The sequence below is a fragment of the Argiope bruennichi genome, chromosome X2 (genome assembly GCF_947563725.1).
Source record: "Argiope bruennichi chromosome X2, qqArgBrue1.1, whole genome shotgun sequence".
Classification (NCBI taxonomy): domain Eukaryota; kingdom Metazoa; phylum Arthropoda; class Arachnida; order Araneae; family Araneidae; genus Argiope; species Argiope bruennichi.
In genome coordinates this window covers 50,844,699-50,865,427 of record NC_079163.1, presented here as the reverse complement: position 1 = coordinate 50,865,427, position 20,729 = coordinate 50,844,699, and the positions used below count along the sequence as shown (strand labels likewise).

General features: G+C 31.5%; 1 protein-coding gene across 2 annotated transcripts; it reads left to right on the top strand.

The window, feature by feature from the left end:
* The first annotated feature begins 332 nt into the window (after positions 1–332).
* On the top strand, positions 333–20,415 carry LOC129960441 (zinc finger protein 200-like). Of its 2 annotated transcripts, XM_056073876.1 has the most exons (6): positions 333–472; positions 3,340–3,530; positions 17,278–17,909; positions 18,091–18,260; positions 18,469–18,626; positions 19,998–20,415. In XM_056073876.1, the coding sequence occupies exons 1-6, from the start codon at positions 423–425 to the stop codon at positions 20,291–20,293; spliced, it is 1,497 nt and encodes a 498-aa protein (XP_055929851.1). In that variant the 5' UTR covers positions 333–422; the 3' UTR covers positions 20,294–20,415. The 2 variants fall into 2 exon arrangements, with proteins under 2 accessions (XP_055929851.1, XP_055929852.1); XM_056073877.1 differs by lacking the exon at positions 333–472 and having other exon boundaries at positions 2,921–3,530.
* Positions 20,416–20,729: the final 314 nt, after the last annotated feature.

Here is a 20,729-nt window from a genome sequence, read left to right as displayed (position 1 = left end):
TAGCTGCAAGCATGTTATGAAGAGTGGGACAAAATACTAACAAACCTTTTACGAAATATTAGGAAAGGACCCAATAAGGATTTTAGGACAGAATTCAAACATGAACAAAACTTTTAACCAACATTTCCGGGTAAATATTCCGTTTATTTAGTTTAGAGTTTGAAGTAATAATAATTTGAAGTGAATAGTAATTTTTAGCCATGGTCAGATGGAAGACGTTTGTCTTATGGCATTGTTTTCACGAGTATCAGCCTCACATGTACGATATATCATTGGTGGAATTGGCGGCGATCATTAAATCCTGAAGCCAAAATATCATCAAATCACAACAGTCTCTAAAGATTCTGAAAGTGTGGGTAGAAAGGTAAAAAAAGTAACATTAGGAAAACAACCTTGGGATTACTGGAGTAATCTTATATTTTATGCGCGGATATCTCCTTCCGGATTCTTCAATATTTAAAATAAAAAATAAGTAAGGAAATTATTTGATTTAAAACTTTTATTTAAATTTACCGATTTCGAATGATTTATAACTGCATTTACTTATAATTTCATGATGGCTTTATCTTCTTATTGTTTCCTACATATGTGTCTTTTTTTCCAAAAATGTACGGATTTTATGGTCGTAATAAATTGGTGCCAAATTTATTTCATATATAGATACAAATTTTGATTCATTGTGTATTTTTAAGAAATCTAACGGAAATTGTTAAAGAAAATGCAGCAGTTTTATATGGTTACAAATTATTTATTATATAACAATACAAAAAAAAATTATCTTGAGACAAACTATACCTTCTATATTCATAAAATCTAACACAAATCGATGAGCAAATGCTACAATTTTATGTGAATATCTACTAATGTTTTATTTTACATTATTTATTATGCAATAATGCGAAAAATTATATTGACTAAAAATTATTCGAATCGAAATTATTTCATCTTCATTTCATAACCGAGTTCATATTTTTTACTTATATACACAAGTTCAAATTCTGCCTAAATCGTTAAAATGTAATCTCGATACGGCGCAACTTTATTTTGTTGTTTACATCATTAATTTCTAAAAGATGTTATCATAGATAGAAAGCTTGATCCCGAGTATTATCTGTATAGATCAGAACAATTTAAACAGTGTGTCTAATTACGAAAACAACAAGAGCCGAGCTCAGTTTATTCAATTAAAACTAAGCAAAAACAATTCAGAAATTCATTTTCATTTAAAACATATTACCAAAAATGTTCAGATTAAGTATTATTTATTACATATTATTTAATTTCTTTTTGTTCATTGCAAAGAAATATTTTGTTGTTGTTTCCTTTTTCTCATATATTCATTCATACATGGAGTCGAGAAACATTTTTATAATCAGGATGGGGATTTGAGGAGAAGACAAAATCTAGATATTTATTCTGCTTGAGTCTGTCCATAAAATTTCATCGAGCAAGGTTGCCACGACAAAACCCGAACCGGGTCCAAATTCTGGAAAGGTTTCCTGCCTAATTATCTTACACAAATTGAACAAGAGAGGCAACAATTAAAACTTTGGAGCTGGATAGAATTAAGAATTGGATGAGATTTTTATGAATTTTAAATGAAATTAAGCAAAATAATTTCAGATTATACGAAAATGTTAAAAACAATTCTATTTTCCCCCTCTAACCTTAAAAAGTGTAGAATTTTTTATGCATTATTTCTTTTATAAATGTCAACATCACGAGTTATAATATCTAAAAAAAAAAGGCCAAGCTCTAGGCTTATGTCTTTATGTTTTGAGTTGGCGTAATCAAATAGAAAGTTCAGATCTCTTTTTCGAAAATTTAAAATTATTTAATCATAAAACAACATACATCTTTTGAAAATATCTTTACGTTTTTTGTAAAACGATCATTTTAAATTATTCTAATACTTTCATATCAAGTTTATTTAAAAATAGATACAAAACTCATTGTATAGGATTCAAAAGTTTTAATAAACTGCAGTCCTAACGAATCCAAATTCTAATTATCCAAAATTATTGTAACTATATTTCGAGTGAGACACTCATTCTTACTTTACACATTTTCTTTATCTTTAAAATTTAAAATTAATATAAATCATTATGATAATAAAAGAAAAATTGAGGCGATTTGTATTAGATTATGGAATATATGCAATGATGATTTTACCTAATGGAAAATCGGAATCATCTTTTTATAAATGAATTACATGAAAATACATTTGCTAAGAGCTTAACAAATAGAATTATTTCATTTATTAATTTCTAAATATCAGTATTTTCTTTTTTTAAATTCTTAAATTTTCTTTCCATAAAAAGCTATTTTATACTTTATCGATATTTATAGTACAGAAAAGTGTAAGTGCAGAGATATAAGGCTCTGAATGTATAAGCTAACAACGCTATTTTAAAATTCTCCAAACCTTTTCTATAATTCGGATCTCTAATGGCAATTAACCTGAATTAATGCCTAACTGTATTAAAATTTAATACAGTTACAGCCTCTCAAGTACTTCATTCACTTTCGAAGTTACATTTTATATTGATTTAAAAGAAATATATTATAGTATTGCATATAAATATAGATTATAAATAATTCTCCGCTGAGAATTAAGAAAACGACCTATTAAGTATTAACAAAAGTGTTAATTGATCAGATTCTCTACACAAAACCCCCCGACAGCGACATTTAATGCATGGTTAAATTCTCAGCTGGGTCCCGTTTCCGTCGCATTTCTTTGACTGATATCGAAACCCATCCCACCGAGAACAATTTAGACGCCAGGCCCGGTTGGTATTGGCGAAGTTCCCGAATCGGATAGGCGGCTTTGGCGATTCACCATGCCCTTCAACCTGGTAACCCGTCCCGTCAGCTTTTCACGGCCACCTGTATGATTCCCTTACTTTCCCCTCGTCTAATGGAAGGTCCGGCCACCTCTCTAGTGACGTCACATGCTCTTCTCGTCCACTCACTTTCTTTAGTTCTCTGAGCGCGCGGCTTCCTAAGTTTTCAGTGGCTTACTAGCCCACATTTATGCTTCATCCTTCGAGGAGAGAAGGGAGAAATCTGGAGGGCTCATCACAAATAGTAACAGTACCCAATCGAGTACGGACTGTACCGAGCTCCCGTCCGGGACCTTCCAAAATACTTTGTGTTTCGTATATACACGCGCGTTTTTACGGACTTTGTGAATTTTTTTTTCGGACTTGGTGATTTTTTTATTCCGCAGTTGCTTAAAAACAATTTTCGGCTAAACCGATAAAATTTCGGTGTAGTCCTGATACGATTTTTCAAATTTTTTGGAGGACTTGTATATATTTATATTTTGGACTTTAGCAAGATGCCGAAAGTTTTCCTGGTGCGGAAACGTCAACACTGGAAAGCAGCATCCTGCGGGATTGTTACTCCACCACCAAGTCCCGAACAGGCTATGATAGTACCACCGACATCAACGACTACTGCCACCACTACCACAACAAATAAAGCACCACCTAAACCAGAACAAACACATCATCAGTCATTAGCAGGTGAGATTGTTTTTGTTACTCGCTTTGTTGAAAGTAAGTAGATCGAGGAAAATAAAATGCGTGAAAGTAGATCAAGGATATGAGGAAGTCGCTTCCTCGAGTTTCAATGTTAAAAAGTGAAAGTGGATTTTCATTATCAGTATATTAAAAGACCTATTGTGTAATATGATGCAGTCTAATTCCCTTAGACTGTATTTTCAGATTACGTTTCTATTAGACTATATTTTGGAATCTATGTTATGTCCTATTAGATCAATTTAAAATATGTTGTAAAATACTGAATAATATTCTAGAAGATTTTATTGAAAAAGTTTTAAGTTTGCCTAAGATGCAGTTTTTTATTTTAGTCAGAATATATAAAATAAAATACTATATGTAATATAAATGTGATTAAAAATATGTAGTCTGCAAGTAATTATTTTAGTTAAAAATATGACATAAAGTTTAATTAAGCTTATTTTGGAAGGATTAGTAGAAATAATAGAAATGAAGTAGCTTTTTGCGATCTGGAGACAACTTTGATTTGTAATATTTCTCTGTGATCTCTTTTTAAAGTAGCTTTAAAATGTAAAAAAATGATGTTAAAATTTTTTTTTACGATTATTGATAATTATTTGTATTAACGATTGTATTAATTTGCATATTCATTGAATTATGTGGATTTTTGCTTGTGTGTGTTTATAGAAATTTTTTTCATACTGTATGTTGTTATCTCAATCATAATAATTTGATCAGTTTTATATAAGTGAAAAAAAAAAATTCTATCCTCTTAAAATTTTTCTCATGTTTCTCTTAAGATGAGATAGAGGTAGAAAGAGAGAGAAAAAAAGGAACGACTAGAATTTAAAAAATTGCTCATCCATGATTATCTTTTATTTTGCTTTCTCGATAACGGTTAAAATATTTGTAATTTATTCAAACTTGAAAAATTAACGGTTAAAATATTTGTAATTTATTCAAACTTGAAAAATTAACGGTTAAAATATTTGTAATTTATTCAAACTTGAAAAATTAATGGATTGTAATTGCTTGCAGAGAATAAAACCTCATTTGTGTGAAAAACCTTATTTTGTGGTGTAATCAGTCAATTGGAATATAACAATTTCTAAATTTTTTTTTATATGCAAATAAAAATAAATCCGACGAATGATGTATATAATAAGGATATTAAAATTTTCGATTATGAAATGAGCTGTAGAATGAAGAGAACACTTAAGAATAATATTCTATTGCAATTCTTTTGGTTTCAATAATTGAGTATTTATTTACTTCGAAACTATTATTAATTTTTCCAATCGCGCCTCTCAGTGTACGCGTAACTAGATCAATAAACTGTAAACTGAGAAAAATTCAAATGTATTGATTTGGAAAATATCAATGAAATGTTCAGTTAGAACTGGTTTGTTTAATAATATTAAAAAAATATCGCCCCCTCTAATTTTTTGCTACTCTAAAATCCATACCCTCTATCCCAGTTATCGAAAGTCGCAGTTTTAAAGTTCTAAACGATACGATCCAATGTAATATAGACTGAGTTTGATGAAAACAAGCATAAGTTCGGAATATTTTATAGAATAATAGTTCGAACTGAATTACAAGGTTTAAATTCCATAAAGAATTTTTGAAAAGACTTTATGCAAAACTCACAATAATTGATTCATTTATTTAATAATCGAAATCTGCTTATCATGCATAGTTTGCGCATTAGATCCAATACAGTAAAGAAAATTGGTGTTTACATAATTATTTTCTGTTTCAAGTGACCGTTTTTCAGCTTTGTCATCCTGCTCTTCTAAGGTCAAGAAAGACGAATTACGTATACTTGAAAATAATCGCATCTTGCATCGAATAAAGTCAATAGATATTTTGATGCGATTGTTTTCCTAATGTTACCGGTTTGTTACCCACCAGCTTTCTCGAATATTTGTAGTAGAGAAAATACTTTCAATTTCACTTGATTGATATTTTTTAGAACGTTCTTCCCCACCAACTTTTTTCCTTATGGCTAAAAAGTTTTTCTTCCTCATAGCCTACTGGTTACGCAATTTGTTTTGGTTAAAAAGCAGTTGGACTCTCAACAGAATATAATTATGACGTTGAATGTCTTGTGACGCTCGGTGCCTATTGCGCGATGTTGTAATGGGATATACCGGCCTAACCGCCCCGAGATACAGAATGAGGATTTTTCTAATTGTCAATTCGTTGCACGGAAAAAAACATTTTCGGGGGATTGTGTTTTGCTTTTTTGTGGCCACTGGCCAAAAACGTTTGCGAAAGCGGTCAAGTTCAGCCTCAAGGACTTCCCGGAAAAAGAATTTTTTGTTTTGTTTATTATTACTTTATTTTTTGTTCTTGTGAATTATTTTCTAGTAGCGTCGGCGTGATATCAGATTTTACTCCTTTCTTTAAAAATTTGACACGTGCAAAGATTCGGTTTAAGGCGCTTGATGTGTAACTGTTGATGTCATTTCAATACTCATTCTGAATGTTAATGTATGCATTTTATTTTTTCAGTTAAATGCGGTTGCATCAATTCCCGGTTTAACCGCATAATACGATAGTGCGTTTTAGTACCTTAGAAAAATAGTTTACGCGTAGATAAATTTTCTGTGTTTAACGTACTTTCAGAATGACTCATTTCCTTACAGTTGTTATTCAGACTGAAACTGTTCATTAGATAAATCAAAATTATAATCAAACCATGGGTATTTTCAAAATGAAAGTTAATACTGTTAAACGAATGATAGACTGAATTTCTGAATGCAGTTGCTTCAGAGAAATTTAAGCAAAATCTGAAGCTTTATTGAATATTTTTTCCACAATGCAATATCTGATAGTTATAAAAAAAAGAATTATGTAATTCAAATTGATTATAGACCTGGATCTGAACTGGATTTCAATGATAAATTTCGAATGCTTTTTAAATTTAATTATAGGTTCTATATAGTCTTATAACAAATTAGGCACGGATGGAAGTACATTGACGATTTCAGAATACTTGTTTTGAAGATTATTAATAATTAATTTTTTTCGCATGACCAGTCTCATTATATTTGGACAGAAAAATACTTTTTTTTATATGAATTAGAAGAATTTTCAGGTACTTAAAATTTCAGTTTTACTACTTTCTGGTCCCTGTTAAGAAATACGCTGAATTTAGTGCTAGTATAAGATCTTAATAAAAATGTTATACCAATATCAGTTTTAAATTTGAGACAATTTAGTCATAATCTCCATTTAAAAGAACGAAAAAAAAAAAAAAAAGATAGCGGAAAATGCGCATTAAAAATGCAGACTCAACATAAAGAACGAAATCCCCTTTTTCTTACATATAAAGAACAAAGTAATCGAGTTTAAATCTAAGATTTCGTTAAATTTTGAACATTATGTTTTGTCTCGAATCTCCTCCTTTTTTCAGTTGCAAAAGTTGAATTATGAAGTCCTGGAATCAGATTATCTTTGAACCGTTGTTAGGTTAGTGGATTGAGATATCCAAACAGTAAGCAATTGGTTTTAACAACACTCTGTTATCACTGACCTAGTAGACAAGACATACGCGATAAAAAGAACAGGAAACATGAATGATTGAACAAATGGCTAACTTGGAGTCGCGGTGGGGCGATGCGTTATCACTAAAAGAATTTTCTTTTTTGGGGGGAAAGGGGTTGACTGTTCTTTGTATGAAGACTCCTTTGAGAATACAGTGGCCAGTTACGGGAAGGCTGGCTTTTTGTCTGAGTTTATCATTGTTTCAGCATCCTCTTGCCCAACATTGGACCTTTTACTTTCTTTCAAGAATCTTCATGCTTGAGTAGATGTCACCAAATGGTCATCTCCCCAACCGGACATTGCCTATAGAAAGTTACGCAAACTACAGGAAACGTAACGAATTTTCAATGAAACTTCAATCTGGTGTGCTAAAAAAGGAAATATATTGACCAACAGCGTGAGAATACGTAATCGAAATGAATCTGCATTTCCGTAGTCGGTGGGTGAGAAAGGTGCTGGATGGCAAAGTAGAGGGAGAAAGAGCTTTGTTGTTCAAGGTCGAAGTAAGGGGGAAAGGCTGTGGTTCAAGATCAAGGGACTGTCTCGACCCTGACGCACTGACCGACGTTTTTCTTCTAAACAAATTCTCCCTCAAAGGGGATGGGGATAAACAGGGGGTGGGCAGCGACTCCCATCTTGGGCTCCATATAACCTGGTCTCAGTTGGGAAGGGAACCTAACCTTGGGAATATTTTGCGAAAGGGGGGATCGATCTTAAGAAATGGTGGAGGAAAAACAGAATTGTTGAGAGTACGGGTTCTTAGGGTCATTGGGGTCCTGCAGTCTCTAGGGACTGTGGAAGAATTTATGGAAAATTTGTGAATAGAGATGGATTAACGCATAAAAAAAAATCGTTTGCTACCGTTTTTGTGCACAAACATAGGTAGAAACCGGTTCTGATATGCACGGATGCGTATAACTGAACTTGAAATATATTCTTCAAGTCATTTTTTTTATATGCATGTTTATTTATCGGATAGAAGAAAACAACTTGGAATACCCAGAAGCATGATATTTTGCGAATTTTTTTCATTTTAGCATATGTGCTATCAGCTGGGTCACAAATGAAAGCGTATTAGCAGGTTCTTCAGGGTTATGATTTATGATTAGATTATCACTAGCGCATTGCTGAAGAATGTCAACTGCAACATATTTATCTAAATTAATACTTTGTTATATGTTTTTTTTCATTTGTTTTTTGTGGAACAAATATTTACAAAGTTTTTTTTTATTTAATAGATTCCTTGTGATAAAATCTGCTTAAAGATAGCATCAACTTACATATTTAACACTTTTCTTAAAATTTGTCTTGAATGGTTTGATCTACTTCAAATTTATATTATAAAAAATTTTGTTTTAGAAAAAATATCTAATCTTTTTCTAATTTTTTTTTGTATCATCAAACAGATTCATGAATTCATTACAGATATATTCTTTCCTTTTTTGAGATTTTTGGAGAAAAATAATACAAGCAATTAGTATAAAAGGGAACTCGCTTTCTAACTTTTAGCGAGTTAATTACTTCACATGTGAAACTGTGTACATTGAACTTCACAAAAACATTAACTCTATCAAACTTTGATTTTTTTTCTTCTTCTTTTTAGTGTTTTGTACATACGAAGGATAAAACTCTTAGTTAATGTAACGGCTGAATAAGATCCTTGCTAGATTTAGAATTATGTGAGTGCTACTAAATAATTAGTTTATTCAGTTTTAATTTTCAAAAAGATATAGAAAAATGTTTGGAAACTATGCATATATTATCTAAATCTTGCTAAATGTTAGTTACAACTACAGCTAGATAAATATTTTCCTACTCGCACTTTAATATTCGGATGTGATTTGCTAATCGATCTCACTTAAATAAGAGGAGTAAAAATGTATTAAATAATTTGTATTTATAGTATTAAGCACAATCAAATAACAAATCTCAGTATATCCCAAAAGGTAATATGCAACGGAAAATCAGTACTTTAGTACTGCACTAAGAATTTTGTCCAGTGAAATTTACCTCTGTCTAAGAACCAGTTCGGAATTTGAGAAGGTAAAGAATTCCAGGGGGGAGGGAGACTGAAAAGACACGTTGAGAACGTTGTAGTTCTCGTATTTGAAAATGGTTATCGTTAACTCTATTGGCCAGTTCTCATCCCTCTTCAACTATACTTGGGTATTGGAATGTTTCTCTTTCAGCACCTAACAGATGGTGGCATTGAAACTTTCTGCTTGAAAGAAACTGGGCTGTCAGTTTCGTAAGGAAAAACGTTAGGCGGTCCCCCTTCTTCCCCTTCTACTTCGTAGGCGGCTTGAAACCCCTCACTTTACTTACCTTATCCAACGGCTGTTGCAGTTCGGCCCCCAACCCGTTATTCCTGCTGCCGAACCATGACCTTTAACTCTCCAATTCACTTTCACTACCTTGTTCATTGCTTAATTCGAGGGACCTTCCACAAAATACCTGCTAAACGATGCCTGTAAAAAGAGCGGAGACCGGTTTTTGTTGTAACGGCCGAATCTTCTACATTGTTACATTTAAAAAGTAATAAGATGTGTGGTTCTAGAAGATCCGATAAATAGCTCGTTTCAGAGATGGCGGGAAGTTCACATACTTATGATTAGAATTTTGTAACCGTACTTTTTTTAAGGTTCAAATCGATATGGATTTCGTAGGTGCTGACGCAGGTTAAAATGTCGTTTACTACAAGAAGCGAGGGAAGAATTAATAATAATAATAGAAAATAAAGAAGGTAAGAAATTATTATGAGAATTTATGGTTAGGGGTTGTAATCAAGAAAATTTACAAAATATAAGGGAATTAGGTAAGTTTACCTTTTATTCTTGAAGTAATTTAAACCATGGAAGGAGGATGCGAGCTTGGTAAGTAATGGATTTTCATTCTTTGAATCAAGAAATAATGTTAAGTTTAAAGGGTAAGTATAAATGTGGTTTTTACAAATTGTAAAAACTGCAAATATTTTTTTTTCTTCTTTTTTTTTTTTTGCTTCTGTAGTACGAATATAGCTGAAATTTGCATTCTTACATCGATAAACAAGTTTCAATATGCAATTGAAGAAAATTGCGCTTTCTTACAGTAGCTTTTTACAGATTTTGTTCCCGGCTAACCCTTGCTTATTAAATGAGTTTTAAAACATTTTTGGCTTATTATTTAGCCTTGTTTTTCAATTGAATGTCTTGCTTTTTGCGTTGATTTACCAAAAAGAATTTTTCTGCAATGAATTACATTGCAAAAGATGAGTGATGAAGGAATAAAAATGGTGTAAATGTTTTAGAAGCGTCATTCTTTTTATTACTTTTTTTTGAAGATTCATGTTCAACCTACAAATAATCGTTGTTCATAAGTAAATTCCTCCCTGCTTACCCGAAAGAGTTTTGTTGTACGAGGGGGAGGAGATCTTTCGCCACAAAAGAGGGAATAGTTTCAAAGGTGACCCAAGTGGCCTTAGGCGAGTTCGGCTTGCAACCTTGCGGAAAATAGACTCTCCCCTCACCTTCCAAGACGATCGAAAGGACAACAAACATCACAAAAATAACGGATGGAACTCGGAGAAAGTTTTCCTCCTATCAAAAAATTTAAGGAAACGTTGGATGTTTGCCAAAATCGTGACACTAACCTCATCAGGAAGTTGGCGGGAAACTAGACAAAGGATTTTATCGATGAAGAGTTGCGAATTAATGGCCTTGAGCCACGCGACTAGCATTGTTCTTACGTTCATTTCATTTAGATCCGTTAGATTAAATATTTTTAAATGATTGTGAATGTTCTAGTCCATTGGAATGTCATTTTGTATGCAGAGGCATCAAATGCGGAATTAATTTATGCTTCGTTCGAGAATTATAGCGTAATTTTGAAAGGTTTTTATAGAGTCCACTCATTAACGATCTTCAGATGAGTCTTTAAATAACCAGTAAAAGATCATCAGATCATGTTTCTGGTTCTGTTTAATGATTAAAGAACTATGTGAAAAACTTTTTCTTTACCTTTTTACTGTTTCATTAGTTGTTATTAGAATGCTGCTACGGATTTTTAATTGCCCTGTTAGAGATACTTAAAGCCGAAGTATTTTACGACGCTCTACTTTCTTTTTATGCAGCAAAATGTGTTAAACTCTTAATTAATCTGAATGGACGTCGAAAAATTTATATAATCATATCAGTGAATATTTTGTTCACGAAGTAATTGAATCTTTTCGATAAAGTCGCCAATTTGTTTTTAAGCATGAAATCACTGCTTATTAATGTAGCTATTTTTTAAAGCAGTTGGATGAAAACCGAAATGGTCTAAATTGTAGCACCACTTTTCGAAATTCGTCTATTCGTTATCAAATATTTAGCGAAACACTATCATTTATGATTTTATGGTTTATTACAGAAATTTGACCTCTTTTTGTACAAATAAGCTAAAAAAAATCTAATAAAATAATCACTTATCTAATAAAACAACAGATAATTTCTATTAGTTTTTCAAAAAGTTCTGCCGTTATTTGCTTCTTTAAAATATCGCATAATTAAAGAAAAACAAATTAAATTCTTCTGTATGTACCAAATTAAGTTCAATAACTTCTAATTCAATCCATGGAATTAAAAATAAAAGGATTTTCACTTAATTTCAGCTTATTAACTATATGTACAAACTTGATTAATTATTAGTTTATGAATTGAATATTACGGTGCTACAAACATCCATACTTTCATTATTTCGAAATTTTGGGAACAGCATAGTAAAACAATCAAATAAAAGTATGCTTCCTCTTCAACAAATCGTTTTCACATCAATGCATGAATCGTTTAGTTCGGTCTAAGCTCACTCATCGGATATTTCCTCCAGTGGTTAATATTTTCTCTTTTCCGAATTCAAAACATAATTTGAATTTCTTTAATGCCATTTCGTAATCGGATTTGAAAAAAATTACACAATCCTATTTGAATGTTTTCCAACCTGATCAACCGTTGTTACCAAATCTTTCCACACGCCGTAATGCGCATCTTTTTATTTGCCTTCTTTTCCTACTACGCACTTGAAATTAGTTCCTCCTTATTAATTAAGTTAACGTGTTCGCGTAGTGTTGTACCACATTCTGCGTGGTCCTTGAAATTCATAAGTGAATGGGAGGCCTGAGAAGCATCTGCAAGACTAGTGAAAGTCAACGTGGCCTTGGTTAGACACCTATTTGACCTTGGTGGCTAATCAACGGTTTTTTAAATAAATATATACTCTCTCAGGTTTTTCTAACGGAATGTGCTGTCAGTTGCATCTTCCTTAAAGCATAAAGCTTAGCTGCGGCTTTTTCCTTTTCATTCTTTCTTCATATCCTGGTCTTATTCTTTATTAATATAAAAATAAGTCTTACGATCGCTAAAGGCGATTTAAGGAAGATCCTTGCCTCTCATTTCATTTGTTAAAGGGCGTTTGTCAAGGATAAACCTCCGTTATCTTTTTTTTATATTACGCTTTTTAAAATTTGAAGTAATGTGATTTTTTTTCTTTCTTTTAGAAGAAAATAAAACATTACCGATTATTTTTTAGTGATGGCTTTTGTTCTTTAATTTCCACTTGTGACAAAGACGAAAATATCATAAATACTAAAACGACGTCTTAGTTCTTATTCTACGTACCACTTTCCCAAATTCAAATTCATATGACCGTTTTCTGATTAAAAAGATGAATCGTTCGTTATTTTTAATCGAGTGATAATATTAATTTATTGGTTTTTACACTCATAGGCTTTTAAACTGTGAACAGTTTTCAAGTAATAAGGAAAAAGGCAGGAACTTGTCGAACCGCTAGACTTTTATCTCTTAATTGCTTCACGTAGAACGTAAAAAACCTTAAAATGTTGCCACTAACGCTTAGTTCAAATATTTTTTAAGATAACAGTGCAGAAGAGTTAATGGGAAGCTTCAAGGTGTTTTTTTGCAACGCAGGAACGTTCAATTTTTTTCTGCAAATCATTCTCTTTATGTAATTTAATTTAAAAAAAGGGCAATATCAATATTCTCTTAAAAATTTCTATAACTTTTAACTTATCTTGCAAAGGCTGTGAATGTCATAGTTATATATGCTATATTGCGCTCCTAAATTAAAATCTAAAAAAGGGTTTCTTTAAACTTTGTATATTCTGAGCTCATCCCCCCCCCCTTCACTATCTTGATGACTTTTAGCGAGTTAAATTTTCTACAAATGTTTTTAAAAGTAAATATTATAAAACTGAGTAACCTAATGATAATATTACAATTAATAGGGTGTGTAATTATAATTATTACACATTTTTAATAAATAAGCCAATTCCAATTTCTATTCTAATATTTTACGAAGTATCGTTATCATAATTTTGCGCGACCGAAAATGAGATACTGAATCCTTTTCGAGAACCGATTTTCAGCTTGTTATCGCGTTTTAATAATATTTTGTTTGAAATTCAATCTCTTAATGACTGAGTATTTTGCACATGAATTTAAAGGGCGTTTTTTTTTCTATGATTGTTTTTCAATTTGGCTTTTCTTACGTAGCTTTGAACAATGTTAACAAAGGCTTAATGAGTTATTTTTCCAAGAAAAAAAAAGTATTAGAATTTATAAGCAGTTGATTTCTTCATTCATTTACCTCATGATCGAACAATTTCGTAGTTTTATTAAATTCATGAAATGAATTGAATTTTAAAATGATTTTAGTAAATGGAGAAATGAAATAGTTGAACGGTATATTAATCCAGAAATAGAAAAAGAAGGAAAAAAAGAAGTTAGCTAATATTTATGCGATGCGTGTTTTTATATTCTCGTTTTTTAAGTTTTTTTCTCTTTCCCCACACCTTGAAAAGAGGGGAGGGTAGGATGGCATTGAAAGGAGAAAACAAATACATAAATAAAAAAAGGAAAAACAGCCAATGTTTCGAATGGATGTAAAACTGCTGTTTTACGTAAACGGTAAATTGTTATTGCGTCGTATTTGTACTGAGACATTCGGAAAAATAGGGAGCATCTGTTTATTAGCCCCAGGCACAGAAACTTCCAGTAGCAAAAATGTAAGAATCTTAAAGATAAAACAAAATTTATTTCGAATAAATAAGTTTGGTTGAAAGACGAATTTCCATTTAGGAGAAAAAAAACCCGTTACTTCATACTCTGGAAATAATGTTACTTATATTACTAGCGTTGAAATTCGCGAAGATAATCTATATGCGCAGTAAAGTAAAAATGGAGAAACGTTAGCTTACCTGTTGAAATACCCAACCAGTAATTCAGGGTCTTGCATCATAACAAGGAAGGATTAGTGAAAGTATTGACGTTTCTTCCCGAAGACAAAAATACAATTCTTAGTGAAAGTACCCGTTTTAATTACAAGGATACGCAACCTGCATATTAGGCGGTTCTAATAACCGACTCTCAAGTGCAAGGTCAATTTTATCATTGATTTTTGCTTGAAGGCGGACAACCACTCCCCCCCCCCAAAAAAAAACAAACAAACATGAAACCGTTTCTTTTATACGATGACTTATGCAGGTATATTGCAATTTGAATAGCATTTTACGCTGTTGTAATTTTCATTAAAATATTATTACTCTTAAGTGTATTAAAATGTCGGCTATGATCCGATCAGTTTTTGAAAACTGTCAAAAGACCACGGAATTTGAAATGTTTCAACGAACGCAATTAATTAGAACATAAAGCTACCATATAATATAACACATTAACGATATAGTTTTCTATTGTATTGTTTTTATAGCAGTTTGTAAATTCATTATATCGTCCATTTCAAGTAACATCTTATTCAGTGAGGATATATTAATGTCCTTATAAAAGATGTGTATCATTTTGTACTCAACAAATGCATTTCATTATGCGTTTGTTTTATAAATCTATTATAAATATTGCATCTTTAAAATTTTTGCTCTGCAAAGAAAACAGCGTGTATAAAGTAGAAAGGCATTACTCTAGAGCAACAATGTTCTTTGATGCATCTAAAGATATTTAAATTTCGTTAAAAGTTTTCAGAGTTAATCTATCATTTAATGTTGTTATATAAATTAAAATCCAATTTGTTAAAATTTTACTTAATCTTGGAGGTCACCTTATATATATATTTATTTATTTATAAAAAACGTGCAAAATGATGACAAAAGCAGTAAAAATAGTGAGTATAAGCATCACCTAGTGTGTCAAACGGCCGTGACTGCTAACCAGTCATGGCCAAGGACAAAGTGCAGGCCAGGTGTGGGCGAATTTTTTCTTTCTAGGATGAATGCTTCGTCGCAGTCTTGGCTACGCAGGTGCAAATGTCTACTCTTTAGTCGTTGATCGTGTAGTTTGCATCACGCTTCTTACGTTAATTCCTTTGGCGAAAATACATGCGAGTTCTTCCCTTGTTAAAATTGTCAAAGGGTGGAGATGGTTTTGTTTTGTATATTTTAGCTTTTATGTAGCTGCTTTTGACTCCTTGATGTAGGTAATTTGTTCCCCTCCCCTTTTCATTTATGCAGCCGGAGTCGTAGCAGGTGAAATCAAATTGCATATTGCTGATGATTAGGGCTTATTTAAACGAGTTATGTGGTTCTTCTTATTTTTTTTTCCTTAACTTTTATGCGTTTCGGTTATTAGTAAAAGAAATTCAGAAAGAAAAGAAGGGAAGTTGTCTTTCGAAATTTAACTATTGGGAATTTTCAGTAATTGTAATTAATCCTTACAGTTAATCTTTGTTTTAACTATCTAAAACGAATTAATTGCTCGTTCATATTATACAAATATTACATTCTAGAATTTTAGTTTAAAATTGGCGATTTAATTTCTTTGGCAGGCAGATTGTATTTTGCTCGTTCATATTATATAAATATTACATTCTAGAATTTTAGTTTAAAATTGGCGATTGAATTTCTTTGGCAGGTAGATTGTATTTTTTCATAATGAAACTTATTTTCAAACTAATAGAATTGAAAGCAATTTTAATTTAGGAAGATGTAAATTGAGAGGAGAGCAAAACATTATCTAGCTGAAGAAATTTTCATCCAAATTATGTTCAGAGTTGTTTTTAAGTGATACAAAATAATAACATATCTTCCAAAATATGCCCGTAATTAATTGGTGCAAATTAATATAATTAATGGGCATTATGTCGACGGATTCAATATACTTTTGAAATACAAGAAATCTGTTTGTTTTTAGACCGTATTTCTATGTTTTCTATTCTTGAATATCGTACCCGCAATCTTCCTTTCGGCGAAGGCTCAAGGTTTAGGAAAAATGCATTATTTGACATCAGTTTACTGATTTATTTAGAAGCATATAACAACTTCCAGGAAGAAAATTGATACAAAATGATTTCCCCCTGTTTGACCCTCTTGTGGGGCTCGTGTAAGGAATGAGCAGGTGAATAGCTAATGACAATTACAGAACCAGGTGCTGAGGTGTCTTCCTTTTATATTTCTTGAACCGAATGCAGCTATTAGGCTCCCCCCAAATGCTCTCATTTTTACGATTTCGTAACTATGAATGAAATCGTTCTGTTTTTGTCGGAAATACGTGTTTGTATGGATGGAAAGTTGTTCTAGTTTTGTCTATCAATGGGAAATAATTCTAGTCGTTTCCTTGTTATCTGTATTTTTATGTTGCCTAAAAAAAGTTGGGGATTGCAGGCTCTTGAAACATTTTAAAGAAATCTTAAAAGGAATATAAGCAAATTTAATTTTTTAATTTAGGATAGTATTTGTGGAAAATGAGGGTTTTTTTTTTTTTTTTTTTTTCAAATTTTAAGCATATGGTGATTTGTTTAACTATTTTTCTTTCTTTCTTTATCCAAAATCTTTGTTGTTTATGTTAAATAAGTTCCTATTCCGGCTACGATGAGCAGAAAATGACCTATATATATATATATATATATATATATAATACAAAATATCAACGCTTATGAATGACTCTTTTTTGAGCGGTTTCCTTTTAGGCTGGAAATAGAAACGTTTCAAAAACATTTTGCATCTTTTAAAAAATTCCTTTACACTGAAAAAGTCAAATTATTTTTAATTTGAATACGAAATTATTTCTTGGTGACCTTTTTTTGTTTGTTTACGTACTGGATGTAACACTGAATCGGTTTGATGTTATATATAAATGCTACTAGTGTTAAAAATTTTTTAAATGAAATGAAAGCCTCACTGCATTTCAAAAAAAATTATGAATTTATATTTTTATTTCAGAACTTCACCCAAGAGCCAGATGGACCGAAACTTGGCAAAAACAACGAACGCGAGTTGAAGGTGGACGTGGAGAGGCCGAAACGACTCCTCCCATTTCACCATGCACTCTTCCAGTTTCCCCTTGCAATCCACCTTCCCCAGTTTTAAACTTAGAAAGATTTCGTCCAAATCATGAGAACATAGTTCACACCAGAGATGAAGTTGCTGTCGAAGAACCCACTTCATCATGTTCAACACCGCCATTGCATTCACAGCCAGCATACATGGCTGTTCCAGTCATTCAAAGTCCATCTGTGCAGGATCGCCCTCTGGACTATCATGTGCCACGTCGTCAAGAATACACAGACAATGAGCAAGAGGAAACTTTAATCAACTTAAGTCGTGCGCGACTTGTAAAACATGAAAAGGAATATCAGCCAGTTCAACAACATACACTACATTCCAATGTTCAAATTCCCGATTCTCAAGATGATTCTCATTCAGATATTTATTCCTACGATATGCGCCCAGTTTCTCCTGGCGACAGTGATAGTAACTCTTCAAGATCACCAGATAGCTTGGTTGATGATAGAGGTGAAAAGATGGCAATGATTCCTTCCTTGCCTGTTCGATTGACATTACTTCAACAGAGAGTAAGTACCTTTTATTATTGAATGTTGGGAATAAATAGAAATTTTAATAATTTTGTGGGATCAAATTGTTTCTTCCAAAAGCAATTTTGGCATGATGAATTTTTTAAAAAATCGTTGATATATAATATTACAATCATATAGTATAGTCAAAAGATACTTAAGAATGTATTTTAATCCTTAGCTTGGTTTACCCACTGATGTGCCGCTGGAGTTTGTCAATGGTGGACATGGAATTAAGAATCCTCTTTTACAGAGAAGTTACAGAAATTCTTCCCCTGCTCAAGACATGTCACCTTTGCCATCTCCTGGTAATGAAATCCTTCCTGGTGTTGGGGAAGGTGAAGCCGGAAGGTAATCAATACTTTTTAAATAATAATTTGTCGTATAAATGTTATACAGCGAAACTAATATTTGTATTAATTTGGCTACTTGTGTATACAACAAAATTAATTAGAATGTAAAAAAATTATGTGTACTCGAATGAATTCAGCATCTGATGTGTTTATATTTATTTAGAAATATTTATGTCCGTACATAACAATACTGTTTTCTTTTTTAGATTAAGCTGTCGTGTTTGTGGAAAAACATTTGGGTTACAGCGATTGCTAAACAGGCATATGAAATGTCATAGTGATATGAAAAGATATTTGTGCACATTTTGTGGAAAAGGATTCAATGATACTTTTGATTTAAAGAGACATACTAGAACTCATACAGGTGAGTTATAATTAATAACTCTAGAATTCATATTCAAGAAAGCTTTAATGTGCACGAACTGAATTCGAAATTGTAACACTTTGAAGAATTATTATATTCTGTGGTATCAATATTCAAAGAAAATTTTGTTTTGCCATTATAATTTTGAAGTCATGGGCTTGAAGTATGAAGCAAAGCCTTTTACATGATAATTTTGATAAGTATTAAGCATTAAAATTTCCTTAACCTACTTTCACTATATTTAGTCTGTTTCATAATGGATAAGGTGCTAATTATATTCGGTAAGTTGTAACGTATAGCTGCATGAAATCTTAATGGAATATAAGCAAACTGTAAATGCTGTTTTACTTGTAAAATTTCTAACAAATGAACAAAAGGTTCATTACATGTATATATATTAGAGAAACTTTTGACTGAGAGGTTTATATTTATGATTGATTTTAAATAGTTCAAATTTTAAAATGCTGTTCTATATTTTAGTGTATCGAAGTCATAAACATTCTCGTATTTAGAATTTTTAAAAAATCCTTTCCTACGCCGGTATTAACAATGAATGGACTAGTAGGCCTAGATATAAATTTTGCAATGTAAAAATTTATTCTAAATAAACTTTTTCCCTTGGTGGGTGTCCTCATTCGGGAACATCACTCTTGTAGAGCAATTAATTTGTTAAAAAAACCCTTCAGAAATGATTGCGTAAATTTCTTATGACAGTAACAATAATTATGAATATTTTAGGTTCATAAATATAAAAAAATTATTCTAAACTAAATGTAATATACAAAAATTAAAATAATTCCAGTTTAATACAAATATTAATTGAAAGCGTAAATTAACAAACTGTTATGCAAAATGTATATATTTTTTAAATCATTATAATTTAAAATACTTATGAAATATAAAAGTTTAAAATGTCCCATTACTTTGAATGAAATCACTCGAAGTATCTATTTGCCTCACGCCTTAAGGGATATGACATATTTTACACATTGAGCATATTTTCTGCAAAAAGTTGCTCTTTTCACGCAGAGAGAAGGTATTGCTAAGTGAATGGTGTCCACATATGAGGACACCATCGGGCGTCCATATTGTTAGTTTAGAAATGAACGTGAATGTCGTTCAAAACGATAAAATAATACACAATTTCTTGTGAATGAGTTTATTTCATTCATATTTTTTCGCATTTGTATAAAAATCATCACATTATTTCGTATAAGCTAACCATAAAATATTTATCCGATGAATATCTGGGAATAAATATAATTTTAAGAGGTTTACTATTTTAAAGTTTTTTTCTTATCTAAGAGAATTTGTTTCAAAAAATTTGTAATTAGTTATAGGGATCAGCAAATTAATAAATATTTCTTTCAGGTGTAAGGCCATACAAATGCAACATGTGTGAGAAGTCCTTCACCCAAAGATGCTCATTAGAATCGCACACTTTGAAAGTACATGGGATTCAACATCAATATGCCTATAAAGAAAGAAGAGCAAAAGTATATGTGTGTGAAGAATGTGGACATACAACTACAGAGCCAGAAGTGCATTATGTACATTTAAAGCAAAACCATCCTTACAGTCCAGCTCTACTCAAATTTTATGATAAACGCCATTTTAAATTTTCAGATGGATCCTTTCCTTTAGGATTGCTCCGCGTTCCATCTTAAATAAAATGGACTTTCCATGTGAATAAACATTGGGCTTAGGTTGTCATGATGCAGTATCTCCTCGATTTATCAAGCATATTAATTTTATTTTTTCATCTGTTATAAATATATATATATTTTTATTGTGTCAGATGTCAGTCAATGATATTTTTCTGTAGTGATTCTTGTTGCTGTTTTCTTCGTTATTTATATTGACTGATTTATCGAGGTGTTACTTCCAAATTCAACAACGCCTTTTTTCCATTATGAATGGTGCCTTTGGAATATTTTCTAAATTCTTTTGTGCACTCTTACTTTGTACAGTACTAAATGCATTTTGTATGGAAAAAACTTGTGATTTTTTGTGTGGGTGTGTCCGGTTTTCCTTGAAAGGAAATATATCCCACATTTTAAGTTAATTTCTTGCATTCAGGAGTAATGCAGCCAAAACTTCTTT